General features: G+C 33.6%; 1 protein-coding gene across 1 annotated transcript in view; it reads right to left on the reverse strand.

Moving 5' to 3' along the window:
- LOC124355237 (DNA methyltransferase 1-associated protein 1) overlaps positions 1-20,399 on the reverse strand; it is a 44,838-nt gene extending 24,439 nt beyond the window's left edge. Inside the window, exons 1-6 of the mRNA XM_046806280.1 lie at positions 20,093-20,399; positions 17,872-18,098; positions 16,987-17,150; positions 12,370-12,594; positions 3,037-3,141; positions 1,930-2,118 (exon numbers count right to left, since the gene is read on the reverse strand). Coding sequence (XP_046662236.1) covers positions 1,930-2,118; positions 3,037-3,141; positions 12,370-12,594; positions 16,987-17,150; positions 17,872-18,088 — 900 coding nt within the window. The 5' untranslated portion in view covers positions 18,089-18,098; positions 20,093-20,399. The remainder of the gene's footprint in view (positions 1-1,929; positions 2,119-3,036; positions 3,142-12,369; positions 12,595-16,986; positions 17,151-17,871; positions 18,099-20,092) is intronic.
- Between the last annotated feature and the right edge of the window lie 2,541 nt (positions 20,400-22,940).

Raw genomic sequence — 22,940 nt, forward strand, 5'->3', positions numbered from 1 at the left:
AACGAATGGGTACAGAGGACGCTTTGTTAGCGATAACTGAAAACATTTACAACAGTTTTAATAAAAATCATAAAATAACAGGACTTTTTATAGATTTTAAAAAAGCTTTCGACTTTGTTGACCATGAAATTTTACTATGTAAGTTAGAAGCAGCAGGAATCAGAGGAACCGATTTGAATTGGTTTTATAATTTTTTAAATAATAGAGAGCAGAAAGTACGGATAGGCGAGCAATTAATTTCATCTCTTTTTGTAAAAGCAGGCGTTCCCACTAGGTTCAGTATTATCAGCTACTTTATTTTTAGTATTTATAAATGATTTACTTAAATTACAGTTTCATGGCCGCCCAAGCGCTTTTGCTGATGATATTGTGTTTTTTTATTCTGAAAACAATATTAATGATATCTGGCATTACATAAATGAAGATCTAAAACTTTTGAGTAAATGGTGTTTTTGTAACAAAATGAGAGTTAATGTTAGTAAAACAAATTTTATAAATGTCAATTTGGTTAAAAGTTTATACTTCCCAACAAGTTTGGTTTAGCATGTGCACGAATGTTTAAGATCAAATTGCAAGTGTAAAATAAGAAAAGTAATAATGTTAAATACCTAGGCGTTATTTTAGACCAAAACTTAAATTGGAAACCCCATATTTCTTCAATACATGGCAAATTAAAGTTTACCATAAGAACTTTTTACTTCTTAAGAAATTTTTGTGACGTACAAGTGTTAAGAATGTTATACTTTGCACTAGTCGATTCTCGTTTGCAGTACGGTGTTCATTGTTGGGGAGGAACTTATAAAAGCTACATTCAAAGACTAAGAATCACTCAAAACCATATTATTAGAATTATCCTTCGGAAATATAAACATGACAGCTCACATCCTCTATTTTGCAAACTAAGATTACTAGCAATCCAGCATATGTTTATTTACAAAGTCTTAAAGATATTTTACACTAGAAGTGGAAATACTGGAACTAATGACCTTTTCTACAAAACAAGAAGTTACTATAAACAAGTTTTTAGAGTACCTAAAGTAAATAAATCGTTATTTAAGCATTCATATCAATACATTGGGCCCAAATTGTTCAACTATTTGCCTTTCGACATAAAAAATTGTAAAAATATTTTAAAAAATTAAAAGTTTGGCTTTTTTGTATTGATGATACGGATCTATTAAAACTTAAATTGTAAAGATATTATTAATTGTCAAATGTCAGCGGAATATATTAACATTACCATTACAATTTAAATTAACTGTCTACCATTTAGTTTTGTGCTATGATTTCAGTTACTTCTTATTTCTGTAATTGTTCATGTTTTTATTTTTACAAATTTATATTCAGAATATGTTATTATTAGGGCTAAAAGTGCCAGTTTACATTCATTGTACATTTATAAGATGGGTTAGTAATTTACTATAAAAAAATACTTCTTATTATTATAATATATTATTTAATTTGGCTGATAACTTAACTATTGTAATTAATGTCGGTAGTGATAAAGTATACACAATGTTTTAATTTTTTTTCTCTATGAAATAATTTTTTCTTGCAAGCGCCACAGATAGTGAGTTTTTTTTCTAAGTTGACTGGCATCTTGTTTATTAAGTGAAATTGTTATAGTTGTTTTTTAGGTTAGAGTTGGCCACACATACGTACATGTAATTGTGGTCAACTAATATTCCTGTTTGTTAATTTCCCCCCCATTATACTGTATATTTTATACTGTACGTTTTGATTTTAAAGGAATAAATTTCATTAATTATTTCATGTATTGATATAGTTTGTGTACACGTTAAAGGTCAAGTCAATGACTATTTTGTAAAAGAAATAAAACTTTTGCTATACTGAAAACTATTTTTTCAGAGAAATTGGTAAATTACTGCTTCAGCTAAAGTACTGAAGTAAAACAATGTATAGACTTACATTGGTATCCACACGTGGCCTTGCCTGCTGCAACTTTTTCCGTGGTATCTTCCGCTCCAGCTTGCGGGGGTCTCCCTGGTTGTCGGCAGCAGTTATCAGCTTCTGCAGGTCCTGCGTCTTCTTGTCTCTCTCCTTCTTGCGAGCCTCAATTTTACGCAGTTCGTTCAGCAGATTCTGTTCTTCCTCAATCTGAAGAAGCACAAACAAGATTTTTGTATCCGTATACATATCAATGTACCGTATTGTACATATGAAAATACTTCCAAGGAGTATACAATTTGTATACAGGCTTGTACTTTTAATCTATTTTAGAGTGACCTATAATCCAAAATGAATGAGACACAAAAAATTATGTAATATGCATCGTTACACTTTTACCACTACTATATTTATAACTAGCATAATACATTATTTATTCATAAATTTATTTTTAACATAATATAAATATAGAATTTTCTAAAACGTATCAATGTTTTTAATAAACAAAAATAAAATAATGATTATTACATAACTGTTTGTTACTTTTAGATATATGTTTAATTGAATTCAAAGCTCATTTGACAAAACTTGTTTTATATATATATATATATATATATATATATATATTTATATATATATGTGTGTTTTCTAAAAAGTAGAGTTGTTTTTTATTTAAGAAATGTTTTAATATTTAATTTAAAAAATGTAAATTAGCGTTTAACAAATTCAAACATGTTAATACACGTATTCTGCAACAAACTTTTCAAGTACTATTCTTTATAGTATTTAATTGACCTACAATCATATTAACACATAATTACAATACCAGAAAGAATGGGGAATTATAGTACTAGCAATAATATTTATCTCCATTATCATCACCAGCTCAGAAAAGGATATAAGATTTTATAATAATACAATCATAAAATTACTGTGTTAATGTATTTTTTTCCAGATACTCAGAGTCAACTTTTATTACAAGTTTAACATTATCAATACTTTTACTCACCAGAAAGTAGTTAACATTTTGAGCAGAGAAATTTTAAGGCAGTAAACAAAATTCTCACTAAATATAATTTCAATTTACTTGATTTATGTTTGTATGAATGCATTCTGTTTAGGATATACCTGTTCAGGAGTTCTGTCATAGAGACGTTTCAGTTGTTCTTTACGCCGTCTCTCATGATCTGCATCAAAGACATAGATTTTACCATCACTCCCTCCACCTTTTACCTGAAAAAGTAAACAAAGTTAATATTTCTTAGATTACATAACGTTTTAATCAGATTTACACACTAGCACATGAACCCTTGGCAAAGATTTTAGCATTTTGCCAGCAACAGTTTTATGATGAAGGGAAACCACATAATTCTCTGTCACTTCCACATGAAATCAAGACAACAGAGGATTTCATGTGGAATCTTCTCTCTCACATCCAAGACTTGAACGTCGTACACTTGAAAGTGAAATCAATTTTGAAATTTGTTGTGATTTGAATTGAACGAATTTTGTGATTTGTTTTCCACTAATACTGGTAAGGCAATTGAAACTGTAAAGAGTACACAACTATGTTCTGCAAACACCCATGCTTATTAAAATAAGGAGTGAATAACGAAAAGGTACATTACTCAATAACAGGTAAGTAAATTTTATTGTTTACTTAAAAATTTACAATGTTAGGGTTGATTATTAAATGATAAAATAACAGCAAAACACGTGTGAGCTGCCGATGCCACAAGTAGTGTATTGTGACTTGCAACTCGCAGGTTATTGTTACACCTACTAACTTTCTAATAAGTATAATAAAAATTTTACTTTTTTGGATGAGATAACTGCCACATATGCTGAAATATAAAATAATTTCGTTTACAGAAAATAAACGGTAAGGTGATAAAAGTATCAAACACTTATACCAGGAAACTTAATTATGGTGATAAGTTCAAATTCAATTCAAACAAATCTTTATTTCACCAAAGATATATACAGTTTTACAGAAATATACAAAAGTTTTACAAATTATATCAAAATTGTAACATAATATCAAAACAAAAACTATAAAAACTAAATAAAGTAGGGACCCCATAGGCATTACCTATGTTGGGGTTTCCTTCAAAATGTACAAACAAATCAAAACAAAAACCTCGACAAACTTCTGTGCCACTTAAAAAGTACTCATAGTTTAAAATACACATCTGAAGAATTGTTATGTTTAGCTCCTAACTGTGACATTAAAAAAGATTAAACACAAACACAATACATACACAATAATAATTCAAAACTAAACCATAGAAACCCTATAGTAAAAACAATTTTTTTTATATTTAACGAAATTAAGTGCCCTATTTACTTAAACAGAGAAAAAATAAGTAAGGCACACAATGTCAAATATTATTGTGCCTCCACATAATTACGCATACACATACATAAAAAACAAAGTCCTAAAACGTACACAACAGCAGATCCTACACAAAATAGAAAAGATATTTAAAACGTAGATTTACTTAATAATTTTGAGATATTCATCTATGTTTTCTTGTGTAAAAAGCCAAGTTTTGAGACTGATTAAAAATTTTTTTATACTGTAATATTCTCCAATGATTTCACTAATTATGTTAAAAAATTTTGGTGCCGTACAACTGAAAAAATTTTGATGAATAGTGAGATTGGATTTTGTTGGCGTCAAGTTATATTTCCATAAATTATAATTGACATTTCGTGCAGTGTTATATGATGTGCTTCTTATGTAAAACAACTTAAGAACTTTAAATACGTAGAGGCTGCGCAACAGAAGAATCCTTAATTCATTAAAAAAAGGCCAAGAAAGATCTTTTTTTAGTTTTTGAATATGACTTTGCCAAGACAAGTTTTCATCAACTACTAAACCCAAGTACTTAATGTTATTGACTTTATTGATTTTTAGGCATCCACAATCATTCAGCTGTATTCAATTACAATTTAACTCATGATAAGTAACAGGTGCATTGAACAAAATCTTCTCCCTTAGACTAAAAACCATATACTTAGTTTTTTCACTCAGGATCATAAAGTTACTATCAAACCAAAGCCTCAAACGCTTCCGTCACTAAGTAGCGCATTAAAAACCACATTTACATCCTTATTGCTGTATATGAAGACTGTATCGTCAGTAAAAGCAACAAGCTGCCCTTTAAAATTACAGTTGCATAAATCATTAATGTAAATTAAAAACAGAATAGGGCATAGTACTAAGCCCTGAGGCACACCGTATTTAAGTTTACTGAAGTTACTAGTAACATTCCCGATTCTTACACATTGTTCTCTATCTGTAAGATAACTTGAAAACCATCTAAAAGGAAGGCCTCTAATACCGGCCATGAACAGTTTTTTTAAGAATATGTCAAAATCTACGGTTTCGAAAGCCTTTGTTATGTCGAGGAATAAAGCTGCACATTTATTCCCACGGTTAATTGTGTCATATGTTGCGTCTAAAAAAGTCAAAAGCACATCTTCAGTTGACAATTGTTCCCTTTAGCCAAATTGTTTCTCACTAAAATAGCTATGTTTGTTCAGAAATTGTAACAAACGGGTCTTAACAATTTTTTCAAATATCTTAACAAATATTGACAGTAGAGAGATAGGACGGAAGCTATTTGGTTGTTTAGAATCACCCTTCTTGAAAATAGGCACAACTGTGCTTTTCAAGCATTTAGGAAACTCGCCGGTTGACAAGCTGAGGTTGTACAAATAGACCAAAATTTTCACAATAAGAGGGGGAATTCTTCTCAATAAATTAGAACTAATACTGATAATACCGGGTGCTTTGTTATTTTTTAAACCATTTATAATTTTTTGAACTTTAATTTCCAATTTAGGGTAGAGAAAAAACGAAGACTGTAAATTAGTTTTCTGATTAAAAGTTTCTTTATACAATGGGCATTGTGTAAAAGTTCCTATTGGAACTTTTTTATTAGCTGTTTTGTAATGTCTAGAAAAAAGTGATTGAACTCACCAGTGATTTCTATTGGGTAAGTTGTCATACCGTTTCGTCCATTGATTTCAACAATATCGTGCTTATGGGAGTGCTCTCCTATCAACTCGTTAACAATTTTCCATTGTCCATTTTGTATTTCCTCCAGCAGTTTCAAATTTCAATTAAAAAAAAATTATCTTTAGCTGACTGTATGTCTAGGTTTAATCTATTCCTAAAATTGATGTAGTAGCCTTTCAGTTTAGCATCATTAGGCCTACGCATAACTAGCTTGTAAATCTTTTTTCTTTTCCTTATCTTAACTACAAAACCGTCTGTAGACCAAGGCTTTAATTTTGAGTCTCTAGATTTAAACTGACTTACGATTTCACGTTTTATAAGAAATTGAAGTTTAGAAAGAAAATATTCAAACGCATTAGATATACAGAAGTGAATAAAAAAATATCACTCCAGTTAATGCAGTTCAATTCCAATAGCAGCTTATCCACATCCAATTTATTATAAGAACGACTTTTATCGGGTGCATTTAAAGCATTTACGAACTCAACGTTTAATATTGTAGTGGAATTATCTGTAATATTATGATGATAAACTTTACCAGTGCTATTATAAACAAGCTTCCTATTATTCAAAAACATAGGAAAAATATGATCAATGCAAGATTGGTTATTTCCTGCAATTCGAGTCGGTTCATTAATTATCTTTAGCATTCCTTTACTTGCCATTATACTTAAATAGCTATTAGTCTCAGTATTACTATTTAGAGTGTCAATGTTCATGTTGCCAGTCAAAACAAGGTTATCTTTAGCAAAAGAGTTTAAAACATTTTCTATATCAATAATAAACTCAGATCGAGGAATGCTGTGTAGACGATAGAGTGCGACGAGTGTAAAATGCTCCGAGTCTTTAACCTTGACATCTAGCGTCAGACAATCAGCTGATCGCAGATCCTCTCTCTCTCTCACACTGCTACAATAATAACATTCATGAACATACACCGCCACACCGCCCGACCTGTAGTGCTCATTGCACCTACAAAAAATGTTATATCCTGGAATTACGTAATGATTTACTTCATCACAACTTACCCAAATTTCAGTCAAGACAATTATGTCTGGTTTTAATGTTGTTGATTCAAGATCAGCTAGAAATAAATTAAAATTCTGTCTTAAGCTCCTTATATTTTAATTCAAAATAATCAAATTTATTTAGAATTCATAACTAGGATAGGTTAAACCTTATGGACCTAATAGAGTAAAAAGTAACAATATTAATTATACTAAAAAAAAAGAAGACACAATATTTTTTTAAATACTCTTTAGAACTTTATGCTTTGGTTTTTGTAAAAAATATGTTAAGAAGTATATGTTGAAAGACATTTAATAAATAAAACTTGAAGCTAAATATAAAAAGTGTATCTGTCTTGATTTGCATAGATTTTTAATTCTCCTGGTGATATGTGTTTCTACCCATGTGACCCCATGGGCCTATTTAACCCATTCACCTACTAATATTTGAGCACACAGTAGGGCCCAGGAAATTCCATTATTTTTGCCTATTATTTAGGTGTGTAGATATTTAGGTGTAACTTTCTAGTAAATAATTGTTTTCAAAAAAGATTTTGTTGCAGTGTTTTTCTTGAGCTTACCTACCATTTAAAACTTCCTGTACACAAAAAAAAAAAAATTGAGGTATTACGAGATATGACCTATAAATATACCGGTAATAACATAAAATTTATTTAGAAACAATTAATTTTTTTACAAATTGAACAAATAATTTATAATGTTGGCCACCACCAATATTTCATTCCCAAAATTAAGAAAACATGCAATGAAATTATTATTGCGTAGCCTACCTTATTTGTCCTTAGAAGTCACACACCAAAAGAGTTTTGTATATTTACACACAATTATATTGTTTTTTATATTATATACCATATTTACACATACACACACACACACATACACATTATATAGAATTCTCACAACACCTTAGTAGTTCACAACAGTGTGATATGCCTCAAAGTATACGTCCATGTGAAGCAGCACTGAACATTGCTTGCATTGCACTCTGACCTCTTTTCTCAAGCCATGTTTTTGACACACTACACATCGTTTGCTTGGAAAATTCCTTTTTTTCTGTAGCAAGAATTGTCAATAGGGAAGTGCCTTCCCTGGAGACGCATAGGATTAGAAAGTGAAGGTCGGCCTTTTCATTTTTGTTAGGTAGTACTACTGTTTCTAGCATTTGTTCTGCAAGATTAGCTTTGAAATCTGAGAACTGCATGGCTTTGACTTGATCTTTTTCATTTAGATTTATAAATACTACAAAAGAATTGAATATTGCCATTTCAAATAAATAGAAAAATATTTTCTTGTAACCCTTACAATAACGCCTCATGATTGGGTTATAAGCTAGGACTTGGTCCTGTCGGTCTACAGCAAGCATTCCATTGTTGTAATCTATTATTGCCTGAGGTTTGCAAATCTCAAAGCCAGGAGCTGTTTTGGAAGGTCTGGAACGTTTCCCGGTTGGCTGAAAAATCAATGTCACAGTGCTTTGTACTGATGACATTGACAGCCTTGCGATCCATCCATCTCACAGCCAATATTCCATTGGCACTACAACGAACTGCTTCTCCTTTTGCTAACTGAGAATTAGTAAGGTGTGTAGGCATGTGCTTTCTGTTCATCTTGACTGTTCCTACAGCATAACAATTTCTCTCTAACAATTTAGAGTACAATAATGGCGAGGAATACCAGTTGTCAACATGCAAGGTATACCCCTTGTCCAAAAAAGGGTCCAATAATCTTAGAACGATTTCTTCACTTACTAACACACCCCTTGGAGTATTGGTTTTTCCAGTGTAAATTTCAAAAGCAGAACAATAACCTGATTTTGGATTCACATAGTTTTAAAAACTTTTATTCCAAATCGGGCTCGCTTGCATCTGTTATACTGAACATATGATAGCCTACCCCGAAATTTCATAAGGCTTTCATCAACTGACATGTTTTGATCTGGGGTATAATTATTCATAAACTTATGTTCATAATAAGGAATTATTGGCCTGATTTTTTTTTTGGCTTGTCTGAAACATCTGTGTTGCATCATTGCTAAAGTGCAAAAATCTCATGATGGCTTGAAATCGTTTTAGAGGACATAACCTCTGTAAAAATCTTAGTTTCCATTATTTTTCGTTTTGTCCAGTAAGATTGAAGTGTGGGTTTTCTTACTAAACTCATAAGAATAGTAAGAATTCTTGTAGAATTCTTTGAATCACTTGTACTGGATCGCATTGGATTTTCCTTTCGCCACATTCTTACATCTGCGCAGCATGGTTTTGCAGCCGGAAGATCAACTACTACTAACCTTGCATTGTATGAAAGCTTTATCATCGCAGCTTTTGGAGATGGAATGCAGGTTGACACCGGTTATATTGACTTTTTCCAAGGCGTTCGACACTGTGAGTCATCCGCATCTTCTCGCCAAACTTAACGCTTATGGTATCACTGGCAATCTTCTACAATGGTTTCAATCATACCTGGCAGACCGTAGTCTTTCTGTGAAGTTTTTGGGTGCCACTTCTCGCTTTTTTATGCTACATCGGGGTGCCTCAGGGATCTCATTTGGGTCCATTCTTGTTTACTGTATTTCTCAATGACTTGGTGGATGTTATCAACGTAAGATGCTTACTTTTCGCTGATGATATTAAGGTTTTTTTGTCCCTATTTCATCCATTGAGGATTGCCATCTGTTACCAACGTAACTTTAAGAGAATCGAAGAGTGGTGCCTACTCAACGGAATGAGACTGAATGCCGAGAAGTGTGCTATTGTAACATTTCAAAGGAACTCCAAGCCTTTGATGTTTGATTACTGTCCTAAGCAACACTACACTTTGCCGTAAGTCTTACATTAGAGACCTTGGAATTGGGTTGTCTTCGGACCTAAGCCCTGAATTACACATAGACATAATCACCAGGAAGGCTGCTAAGATGTTTGGGGTTTATCATAAGGACTTCTAGAAGCGGTCTTAGTGTTGAGGCGATGAAGATAGCATACACAGCGCTAGTTAGATCTGTGTTGGAGTACGGCTGTGTTGTGTGGTGTCCCTACCAACTTGGACATATTCAGCGACTCCAGAGCATACAAGATCGCTTTGTTAGGATAATTGGTACCAAGCTGGGATACAACTACAGTGAAGTTCCCTTGGAGTTGGTAGCGGATCAATTGGGGCTGGCTCCATTATATGCGAGAAAGGAGACTGCATGACCTGGTGTTTCTACAGAAGATCCTCACTGGAGATATCGATTGCTCGGAGTTACTCCACCTCATCAATCTCAGAGTACCTGGTAGAACTCGGTCTCTGGACCATCTTCTGTGTACAGCATTGCTCCACCAACTATGAATTTCACAGTGTCATCCCCAGATTACACCGGCTTGGTAACCTAATCTGCCATCACCACGACTTTTTTTGCAATAGTGTGTCATCGCTGAAAAGGATATTTTTATTATTGGGCTACACTATGTAAGCATTATCTGATACTGAATATTTAGAGCATTGCTTTACCAGTTCGTTTTATAGCTCTTTTTGTATTTTATTGTTGAATTGTACTAGTTACTGTATTTGTTGATTATTGCCCTACTATATTTCGTAAATAGTTATTGCACCTTGCCGATATTGCAGTTATTTTCAATGTGTTTTTCTATGTAGATATTATTGTTATTTATTACTTAATATATTTATTTTGTATATAAACTGTATATTTTAGATATTAATGGCATGTACTGGTTGCATGTTGTTGGTTGTTGTATTAATTTGTTTTATGGTATATGAATCTATACAGACTGCTCGTGCATGAACTAGTCATAATGAATCAAATGTATTGCATGTCTGGTCAGTTGTTTATTTATGCCTAGTAGTTTATTGTGTTTAGCATATTGTATTGTTTGCATGTAGCCTACATAATTTTCTTGGCTTCTCTCCTGTTTGCATGAGTTTTGATTCACTTAAGATGAAGTTTTGTTTTGTTTTGATTGTATATATTGCCATCTTGTGGAACATGATCTATTATTATATTACTTGTAAAAATGGTGACAACCGTGTATAAATAAATAAATAAATAATAAATAAAGAGCTAAGAATGACTTTATTTCATCTTGTGTAACTTCAACCCAGTTAGAGTCATCCTTTAGTTTCCTCCTTTTAGGATCAGAGAAACATTTTTTGAGCATATGTGTTAGTTTCAGTAGCCAACTTATCAAATAAATCATTATTGGAAAATTGTAAAAAGACATCTAGTTCTAATTTTAAATTTTCTGATTCAGGAATATTTACTCCCACTTTTTTGACCTTGAAAAATAAAATTATGGGGGTAGATTTTGTTCATCAATCCAAATATATTGGTTGCTTAGTTCCCCTAGCTCTCTGATGCAACTAAATCAATAATGTTTTGAATATTATCGTTACCAACTGTAGGCCCTGACCTGATTTTCTGTCTGCGACTGCAACTGTACTTGATCTTCCAAAATGTGGATGTCATTTATAGGCCTACCTTGATTGTCTGGATCAACATCCTTCAAGAATTGATCTGCATTGACTAGGCCTACGTCGTCAGTTGCCGGTCCCAATGTCAGGAGTTGGTAATTCCACTTCTGAATCGAAAATATCGGAGAGTTTTTCAAACTGTTCCCGTGTCACACGATCCCATTCCACATCTGATTTGATCACTACCGGTACTGAGTTCTTCACTACAATTATTATAATCGTTCATAAAACGATCTATTTCGCTGTCACGTAACCTATTACCAGCCATGTTTACGGACACTAACAACAACAGGTATCATACGGAGTAAAATTCATCTGTTATTCTTTGCTTACGTCAGTTTTAGCCAACTAATGAAAAAAATATTGTTCTAAACAAACAAGTAACCATAGAAACGAAACATAGTTTGATTTAGTGCAGCTATCTGTTGAGTTTAAAGTGAACTATTACTGCCGCGGAACCGCTCCGTCGAAGTATGGCAGGGCCCGCGGCGGAATAGCTCCGTCGAAGTAGGTGAATGGGTTAAAATAAATGCACGCATGTCAACACACTTTTTAAACAGCCGAAAATTGTATTATAATATATTCTGTTTTACTTAATTTTAATTTGCAAGTTCTATGGAATCAGAAAATAGTAGCATAAATTAACTTATCTAAATCTAATGACCCTTGTATTCTGTAAAATATTAAATTTCTAAACAATTCCTATTATTTTATTACATAACAAAAGACGTATAAAAGAACACATAAAGATAATTATAAAGTGTAGAATGTTTTAGCTCTTGAAAAAGTTAACAAGTCAACTAGCTAAACTGAACTTACGGAGTATTTTGAATACATTGTAGTAGTCCTCCTTCAGGTGCTCGTCATTGTGGTCTGGCTGGTATGAGAGTGAAGAATGTTATGGCTCTTGCCAAAGTTTACAAGTCAACTAATTAAACTGACCTTAGTGAGTATCGTGCTGACGTTGTAGTAGCGCTCCTTCAGGTCCTCGATGCTGCGGTCTGGCTTGGGGAAGCGGCCGACATCCCAGCGATCCCTCATAACACCGAAGCGCAGGTCAAAGCGTCGCGCAAGATCAAACAAGTGATCTGTTTCCGCACGGGTCCACGTCTCCGACTGCAAGTGTTGTAGATACTGGGCATCCGAATATGACGGGATTGGCACTTGCTGCATCAGAGAACAGACTGATTACGACAGCTCAGTTGTCATTGTATTACAGAAATATTAACAAAGTGTAATCTTACAATTTTTTACAACATAATCAGTGTTGTATCCTTCATCAGTGCAAACAGGCTAACTACTCTCTTGATGCTTTCTTATTAAAAATTACATCTGCAATGGCCAGAGACTCACTGAGCTCAAGTAAAATATAAGTATATTTCATAATATTAAAGCCAAGAAGAGAATTGAGTGTGTTATGAGTGGAAAAGAAAAAAACGGAACGGAATGGTCCGTTGTGCTGGTCTGTGGAGCACTTACTATTTTTAGCCGACTATTACACTTACTGGATCGTTATTTGCGGTCAGGACGACTGTGACCTGTAAGTCAATATGTGTTATTCGATGTGAAAAATCCTGCAACAGTTCATTTAACATGTCCTTATCAACATCAACCCCAGCCCGCAGACCGGCTCATCACACTTTTCTGACTTGGTGATTCAGCCATTTCATATTTCATGGTTCCTCCCAATCAACTGTCACTGACCACTGTCCATCTGCTATTATAGAGGAAATCTTGCCGAAAAATATCCACGGCCTTCTATATAACGTCGACTTACAGTATACAAATACTATATGAAAATCAACTTCCTCGCTAGGAACAAAGTCTGATTGACATAGAAACAAGACGCAGAACAAAACAGAAAACCAGTTCCGACCCTCAACTACGTAGCAGCTTTATCGAAACAAACCAATGACACACTGCCTAATGAAACATTGCAATGCCAACATTGCTCTTCAGCACAGGGAACCTTTGATCCCACTTTGCCTAGCATAGTTACCTCAACCCCTGAATCATCTAAGTATCGTTTTTTAGAATGCAGTCCACCGGCAAGGCACAACTGGAAAGGTCAACATCAGCGTCCGGCCAAAACAGTACAATAACCATTTTCCATCAGAATACAGACAGGATGAATAACAAATCGGAAAGGATAAATCACGTTCTTGACTTACTTGAACCGGACTTGGTGATCTTTACAGAACATGGTTACACACCTGACACTATACAAAACACGAGACTCGTCAAATACACTTTGATATCTGTGTGTGGTAGAGAACAACATATTAAGTGTGGAGTAACTATCTTTAAAAACACAAATTCACAAACGATACAGAGAACTTAGAAATTGTGAAACTCATAGCATCCCCCTTGTATGTTAGATAGCGGCTGCAAAAATAAGTCTCAGTAACAGTAAACATTTGTACATACTTGGAATATATCATCCTCCCTCAAACTGTTTGGATAATATCAAATTAGCTATGGTACTAATTGCTGAATTTCTAGAGCGTATCCCCAAAGCCAAGACTTCTACCATAATTATCGGAAATCTGAACATTGATAACCTAGTTCCATCAAGCAGCAAAAGTCTTCTTAATGAACGAATTACCTCTCACAACATCAGAAGAATTCCCTTGCCCCCCACCAGAATTACACCACATTCTGCCTCCTCTATCGACGCAGTCTCCACCACCTTAAATGAAAGTCAGATTTCAGTGCATGTCTTTCACATGGGCATCTCCGATCACAGTTATGCCATTTGAATCTTCCGAATACTCTGAGCAATGGGTCAACGATGGTTTTATCATCAACGATCAGAGATTTTATTTCTGGGTTGAATGTGAGTTTGGATTTACTTTCTTGATTGATGATGTTCCATATATAGCTTTGATTTTATTATCATAGCAGGTGCTATGTAATCAGCATTTTCCTTGCGCCTAAGTGACCAAAGCTTAAGTCATAAGCTTTCTTCAGGCTATTTACTTTGGCCTTGTCTTCCGAGCTACTATTTGCTAGGTACAGGTTGTTGGCTTCTATAAATTTCTCCTTCAACTCGTTCGTTTCTTCATCATACGGTATCATTCTTTTTTTTCTTGATTTTTTTTCAGGACATGCACGGTCAAGAGCGATAGTGATAGAGTATAGCAAATTGCTATAGGCCTGATCAATATCGACTAGGAGCAGTGTCACACTCCCCTGTGTAGCCGTTACTTGGTAACTTAACAGGGAGCATCACTCTCCAGCGTACTATAGTAGCATGTCACACTCCCCGGTGTAGCCATTACTTGGTAAGTTAACACGGAACATCACTCTCCAGCGTACTATAATAGCATGTGTCACACTCCCCTGTGTAGCCGTTACTTGGTAAGTTAAACAGAGAGCATCACTATCCAGCGTACTAAAGTAGCATGTGTCACATTCCCCGGTGTAGCCGTTACTTGGTAAGTTAACAGAGAACATCACTCCAGCGTACTATATTAGCATGTCTCACACTCCCCGGTGTAGTCGTTACTTGGTAAGTTAACACGAAACATCACTCTCCAGCGTACTACAGTAGCATGTGTCACATTCTCCGGTGTAGCCGTTACTTGGTAAGTTCACTCCACACTTTAGGCAAACCTTGTTGGGACATGAGTAGTCTGTATGAAATGATTCACCACATAGTCAACAAGCCCGTGCCAAGTAGCCACGTTCATAACAGCTGGGGCATCTACGACAAGTGTATTTACCCTTGGGGGTTGTCCGCTGGTACACCCCAGTCTGGTCTCTTGGATCATTTGTTCAAATACTGTACTGTGATTCATAATCATTAATTCCTTTGAAGGCAAAGTATAAAATTCTACCATTGATTTGCTCCATTTATCAGTAATATGGGTACGTGACAGTTTTTTATATCACTTTACTTGGGTTTCGGATATTGAATTTTTACATTCTTCAGCTTTTTTATGTTGCATTATTTCATTTTGAAAGCTTGAACATTTTTCCTAAACAGTAATTGAGCACAGTTAAACAGAATATCTCTCTTAACTCAAGGATTTGCTTCTATTACAGAATTTGTCATTTTTCTGATAATTTCTTGTGACTTTTTTCCGATTCAAATGATATAAAACTATAATTTGCACTAGTTTTCCAATTTGGAGCTTCATTCTGAAAATGCAGAGTTATAACTAGATTTGCAAATTGCTTATTTCTTTTACCAGAAAAGAAATTTGGCTGTAATTGAAAATAATTTATATCCTGTGTTGTTGCTTCTTGTTGCACTTCTTTTAAATCTTTTAATGTGCTGGAGTCATCAAGATTTATATCACTGTACCGGAATCTTTTGTTAATATTCTGGATGGTTTGAGTCTTTTTGACACCAGTGACTAATAAATCACTATTGCCAACAGCCGATGAAGTAGTACTGGTATCAAATGACTGGATATTGTCTAATTGACTACTAACATTTTTACTTCCTTCTAATTTTATATCCTCCAAAGAATCATTTAATGCTACAACAACTTCACCATTACCATCTGGATGTATTGAGTAATGCTGGGCCAATTCAGGACGAGGCAGTGGTTGACTCAAGTCATTGTGATGGACTATGGAATATAGCCGGCTCTCTAGTTCAGTTTCAGATTCAGAATTAGAACTATCTAATACACCATCATCGAGAAGCCAGGAATGATCCATTTACCTATGAATATTTTTTCACAGAAAGTGAACTCGATTTGTTATTATTTTAAATGTTATGATCATTAATGGTACACGAATAAAATTAATCAACCATAACTCAATCATTGTATATCTTAAAATCACAACCAAGAACTCTAGTAGGCTAAGTGCAAGAGGAAACTGTAGTAAATTATATATTGTTTTAATATATTAGATCATTTACTATCAGCTTTTTCAAACGAGCTTTGGGCCTACAATGGCAGGTTTAACAACGAATAATTTAACTTTTAAAATTGCAGTTTAGTAGTAAGCGCCAAAACAGGTACCTTCTTTCATTGTTACAGACACAAAACTTGGTTATTGTTTGTAAATAATTTGCTTTATATGTCTGGATGCAGAAATGAATAACTTAAACTTAATATAATTTTAGTTCTATTAGTTAGTATATGGTTAACATTTAAAATCAAATCTCAAATCAAATCTTTTTTATTGCAGCAACAATATTATTTACATTGTATGGTAAACGTCATGGGTTTTTAAAATTTCTGACATTCATACAACAATATACACTCATATATAAAGTTTTATACAAAAAAAGTTGACTTTGCCTATTCAGTGTAAAGTTGTCAATGGCAATTAAACTTGGGTATCAACTCTTTTCGATCCAAGAGTAGGCAGGCGTTTTCCAACCAGACAATTTATTGACCGGCAGCAACAGTGCCTATCTAATATTTTATATATATATGAAATTAAATGTGATGAGACAATATACAATAGTATCATTGAAAAACAATACTTGTATCGCTGTAAATTGATATTCAAAATTCTATATACTTTTTGCAACTAATGTTCTTTCTTGCTTCCTTCACAAAATGGGATACAGCTTAAACCCTGAACAGGACTTACCTTGTTAAACTTGGCAAAGGGGTACTCTTTGGCCTCATCAGCTACACGCCGCCAGTGGTGGAAAACTGCTCCATCCTTGCGAGCCGGATTGGTAAATGGCATCCACTTCCATGGTCGCACTTTCCGCATCCCCAACTTGGCTTTCAGCTGTTTGTAGCCCTGCCCTATCAGGTGAAAAAACAAAATTATGTCTGGATCCTTAAATAAGCTACAAATTTTATTGTTCAGCTATCAGAAAGAAAATCCATAAACAAAATACGAATCAATCATGTTTATTGCGTTTATCTCACTGAGAAGATTGATGATGGAACAAATACTATGATTTCTGACTCTAGAACTCTGTACAGGAAAAAAAATTAGATCCACAGAATAAACTGAACACCATATGTCAGATTTGAATATCCGGATACGTGTTGGGACACCCATGGTTACAAATTTTACTTCCAGGCTACATTCAATGTCGGGATGCAAAAGCAAACAGAGTTTTATAATGCTGTGTAACCTCATGATTCTAAATCAAAAGAGCCTAAACTAACTTTTTATAACTTGTTTGTTTACAAAGATCTTACTGGATACATTAACTTTGTCCTGGTTGAGGTACCATGTCACTCATCACTGGGTTAATTGATTTGGCTGTTCTAGTGGGAGAATACTTAAATATATCTTTCTAATTTTAATAACTCAATTTAAAAAAAAAACTGTTGTCATACATCATTGTATATACAGTTTATTGAATTGCCACATTACAAAAGTGCATTTACCAAGTAAACACGTTTTGTACACATTTACTAAACTATTACACTTTTTTTAATGAATATGAAACCAGGCATGCAATGTTGTAAGCAACATATATTGTATATGATACAGTAAATAGGCTTAGCCTACCTGTGTCAGTGGGAAAAAGAGGAGGAGCATCTTTATTATCATTGTACAAAAGTGCGAACACTTCACGATGCATTCCTTCAGGTCTCTTGGGCATCTTTGGAGTAGACTGCATAAGCAGCTTTTTCTTTTGTTTGTCCGCATTTCCAAGGATAGCTTCTTTTGTCAGCTCAGGGGTGGCAGACCTCTCAAGCTCCAGAATATCTCTGACATCCGCCATCTTATTTCACCTGTCCAAGAATAATAGTAATATGTGAATGGAAGACATAAATTGGTTATTTAACCTACTCATTACTCTGGTTATGATTTGTCTCTAAGGTCAAGACCACATTTTAATTCAATTTAGTAACTGTTTACTACTTTAGCCATTTCACACTATATGTAAAAATTTCAACTTAAAATAAAAAAAAGTATATGAGAGTAGTTAAGTAGATATAAAAAGAGTGGAGCTTAAATAATAACTTAAATTATGTTGGAATAGTAACAACCAGAAATGCCTCTAGTTATCAGTGCGGGTTTTGATGGTGACACCCTGCACTTCTGCCAAAAAAGAAAAACATCTTTGAGATATACCAAAATTTAAGCTTAGATTTCGTGAGCACTCAGTTCATCCAACATGATCTGACATCGGAAAAGTGGTCTACCCGGGAACCAATCAGCCGACACAGGAAACAATAACATAATTAAGATTAAATTACATTAAAAATAACAAATATAACTGGAGACAAGAAAGAAAAAGAAACTTATAATACTGATTCACAATTAGAACAATTTAAACACTGTCACACATGTTTACCGGCTGTTAAGTAATTTAAGTATTAAACTATTCAACCTTAGTATAAACAAAGGTGTATTTGTATTATTGTCTATAAACTTAAAAACGTTTTTTTTTAGATATAAAAGTATAGCTGCACTATAATACAATCTTAAAAGCCTATAATATAATTCGGTTAGACTTTATTGTCCAAAATTAATTCAAACAAAGTTAAGTCATGTGTATGATATTTGAGAAATGGCTGCAAGAGACAGGAAATACTACCTGTCTGATTATATGTTTGTTTATAACCTATTACAAAATAATTTGTCGAGGTACGTATTACGTTCCAGTAACCTGTTAATATACAAAAATGTAAACTAATGAAAACTTTACTAACTCACTACAATGTTAACATAGGCTGATAAAGTTATAAACGGGTTAATTCAAGTTTTCACTATACAACACAGTTATTAGGTATTACAAAGTCCTTATCTACGGTTTATTATTCTTAGGCTATACATTTGTACGTATTATAAATATAAAAAGTTAAAGATAACCTTCAAAGGCGCTCACGTGATCTGAGCTTGAATTTGGGTACTACCTCAAGGGATGTTTTTCGTATTTTGCCAGAAGTGCGGGGTGGAACCAGGTGCAACTGAAGCCCGCACTGATGGCCAGGAGCATTTCTGATTGGTATTTTCCCAACCTCAAATCATATCCCAAATCGTCCAACTTCTCTGACATCAGATCACATTGTACGATCTAGCACGTGATTTGAAGGTGGGAAAATACTGATCAGAAATGTCCTGGTCATCAGTGTTGGCTTCGAAGGCGTCCTCCTGCACTTCTGGAGAAATACGAAAGACATCCCTAAAGATCAAAATGTACAATGGTTATGTACGTTTTATTTGTGTGAGACACAACACATAACATTCATCCTACAAAATAGTAAAAAGTAAGTAAATATTATACTGTTTCATTTATTATATTTATATATAGCCTAGATGGTTGTTATTCGCCATAACATTATTACTTTTAATACTTAATTTGAAATGCTTATAGCATAATTTGGTTTAAGCAGTTATAAAGAGAATTCTTTATTCATGAATATCAATATTATCAGTCAATCGAATGTTGAGCGCTGATTATACTGCAGCAAAATAGTTGCCCACTTTTATAAATTCAAAGCTCCGATAAGTCTATTTTATATAGTTTAGTCTACAAATTTAGTTTAGTCTATTAAATCTAGTGTGCTAATAGCCTACTGTGCATTTAGCGCTGTAAAAGAAAATTTATCTACATAAAAGTACATTTGCATGATGAGTAGTTTCCAACAGCTTCCAAATTATAATAGTTTGGAATAATAAATCAGGAAAACTTATTTTCAATGTAGCCTAACCTAAAACCAACACAAACTAAATATATCACATTAAAAAAATATATGATAGTGGAAAGTTGACCACTCACCAAAAATCGTTTAGAGGATACACAAAACAGTAAAATTTAAATTAAAATAATAAATTTAGTAACAACATTGCATTCTTTGCTTAGACATTTTGACAACTGAATCCTGAATGCACCAATTAGGTTGTTCTAATGTTCTAGGTTAAGATTTGTTTCCTTTCTTGTTTGCTTTTGGATCGGCTTGAGTTTTAATTCACATGCAACCTCACTTTTCTCTACTTTTTTCTTCCCTTATTATTTGTTACTTTAATGGATGTGTTTCTATTATTAATGTACGATAACGATGTTCTGTTAGTAAAGTTAATATACAACCTCTATGATTTAGGCCTACAGGAGAGTTCTGCAAACCATAGAGACTTGGCCTTGGAATATATAAACCAGGAATACATGTTTCTACATTGTGTTGTAACGTTTAGTTTCTTACTGTTTCCGTTTTTATATTCCGGATTATTTTATGTATTATAATATTATATCTTTCCGTACATATATTTTTGGGATTTTAAAATTTTTTTTAGATGTATAGGGATTTATTTTCAATGCCTTTGAAACATCTTAACCAATGACATCGAGAGACCTTAACAAGCGTCCCTTACTGTTTAGTACTTTTTATTGTAATAGTTAAACAAGAGAGAAGATAATCCATCCATTTATATAAATGAAGGCATGACCAAAGTGAGCGTTGGGACTGTTTTCTGACGAACTTTCTTGTGGTGCGCCTAAACTCCCGTAAAGTCAACTTATTGCCTCTCTCACTCGCTCCATTGATGAGGTAGCAAGTGGTAAGTTGATGCCTCTGTTCGGTACACCTCCTTAGAATCGCAACTGTTAATGTCCAAATGGAGGCAAATCGTGACGCTAGAGCTGGAAGCTTGTGAATTTAATGGAAAGAGACTCAACATACTGCGCACCCGGAAATCGTGGTGTTGCCCTAGCGTCGGCCCTCAGAACAAACTGGATTTATGCCCCGGATTTCACACTTTATCCGTATGAACGATTTATCTCTTGTGTATCTAAGGTAATACAATCAAAGATAATACCTAATTAAATTCGAAGAAGGAAAAGGCTTGCACGGCCTCAATATGTGAATTATATGGGTCTGACTATTGAGGCAGTGCAGGTACTCCACAACTATATCAGAGCTTAATTTCAACTGCATTGATCCATGATAACTTAGTCGATGAAAGATGTGTAAGGTCACAATAACACAGAAGTATAACAGAAAACAGAATTAAGTTTGTAAACACGCGACTTCCGTGTTTAACGTCGTAGTTTGGGTAATAGCAAGAATGTTTCGTTGTAAGGGATTAGAACTAATTATGAATTAGTTTAACACTATTTGGCAAGTAGAAGATTGGATGTGAAACTCAACTTTACGAATCTTATTCAGATTTAGAATATAACAAATGTTATAAAACAATGCGTGAATAATTTCATAATTATTACTTAATTAAAAAAACTGAACTACAAGTAAATGTGCAGTGTATAATTTCGTTAATATAAAAAGCCATGAACACCATTGTTCTGAAATATAGACTCAGATGAACGTCAAGAGTCGGAAAAGAAGGAATCTAATCCTGGTATAAATAGGGAGATGGCTTCGTAGAAATTAAGGACCTCTATAAATACGTTTGCGATTTCACAACAATAGCGTAATTGTAAAAACGGTGGCTATTTCCATTTTAAAGTTCTATAGTGTTTTATATCCATCGTTTTTAAAGAGGCAATTAATTGATTTTAATCTCCATTCGCGCCGTCTTCAAAGGAGTCGATTCTCGTCTTTTATTTTTACGTTTATTTATATCTTTTGTTTGAATTTAACTATAGCTACGATCAAATATTAATGAGGAAATACTCCACTATTGAAATTTTATCTCATATTTATGTTCCAATGTAGACTAAATTTATTTTATTTCAGTGCGATTATCAAAACTTGTAACAGTGATTTTATATCATAAAATAAAACAATAATGCTGGAAAATAAGTGAAGTCAATGAGTACATTAGAAACCGCAAACTAACGGCTAGTTCATTAAAAAATATGGTGCAAGTACCAGTAAGCCAAAACATTCTTACTTTCGCAACATCAAACAAATCTATCTTAGAATCGTGGTGCTTAACAAATTGTAAAGTTTTTTACACTAGTTTTAGTTTTTGTATTCACACTCAATTATTTATCACATGTCATTTTTATGACATGACTAAGAAAATACATTTTTGTGCTCATGGACTGTACTATAAACTACATAAACCGAACAAGAGTTAAGTAATATAACATAACTATATGATATCTATTAACTAAAAGGAATATAATTATATTCCTTAGTAAACGACAAACGTAGCATACCACAGAATTGTAGGAGAGGCATTGTCGAAATAGAAACAATAAAGTTCTACTTTTCATTATTCTAGTTACCTAGTAGGCCTATTATAATCAAATATTCTGAAAGGCCTATAATGTATAATTTGTAACGACTATGATAGTTGAAAAAAGTAACGATTGGAAGTAATGAATAAAAGAACAAGCATTGACATATTCCCAAAATACGTGCAACAGTATTTTAGACATACGAACTTATCCCATATTATGTCTTCACACGTGCGTCGTGCATGCACAACGCAGCCATACAGTCACGTGTTTCTCCATATTTTTAACCATTTAAATTGTGACGACACGCTTAAGTGAATTCGTAATTAATTATTTTTATGTCATGTGTTTGTTTGTGTAAGCCAACAATGTTTTTTTTACATATTATTTGAGTGTGTGTTTGACAATGCCGTGATGGAGCGAAACGCGTTACTCTTTATAATGTTCCAGTGCTGCTAAACTTACAATGTTACTATTATTTTGCTTA

Source organism: Homalodisca vitripennis, chromosome 2, assembly GCF_021130785.1.
Source record: "Homalodisca vitripennis isolate AUS2020 chromosome 2, UT_GWSS_2.1, whole genome shotgun sequence".
Lineage (NCBI taxonomy): Eukaryota > Metazoa > Arthropoda > Insecta > Hemiptera > Cicadellidae > Homalodisca > Homalodisca vitripennis.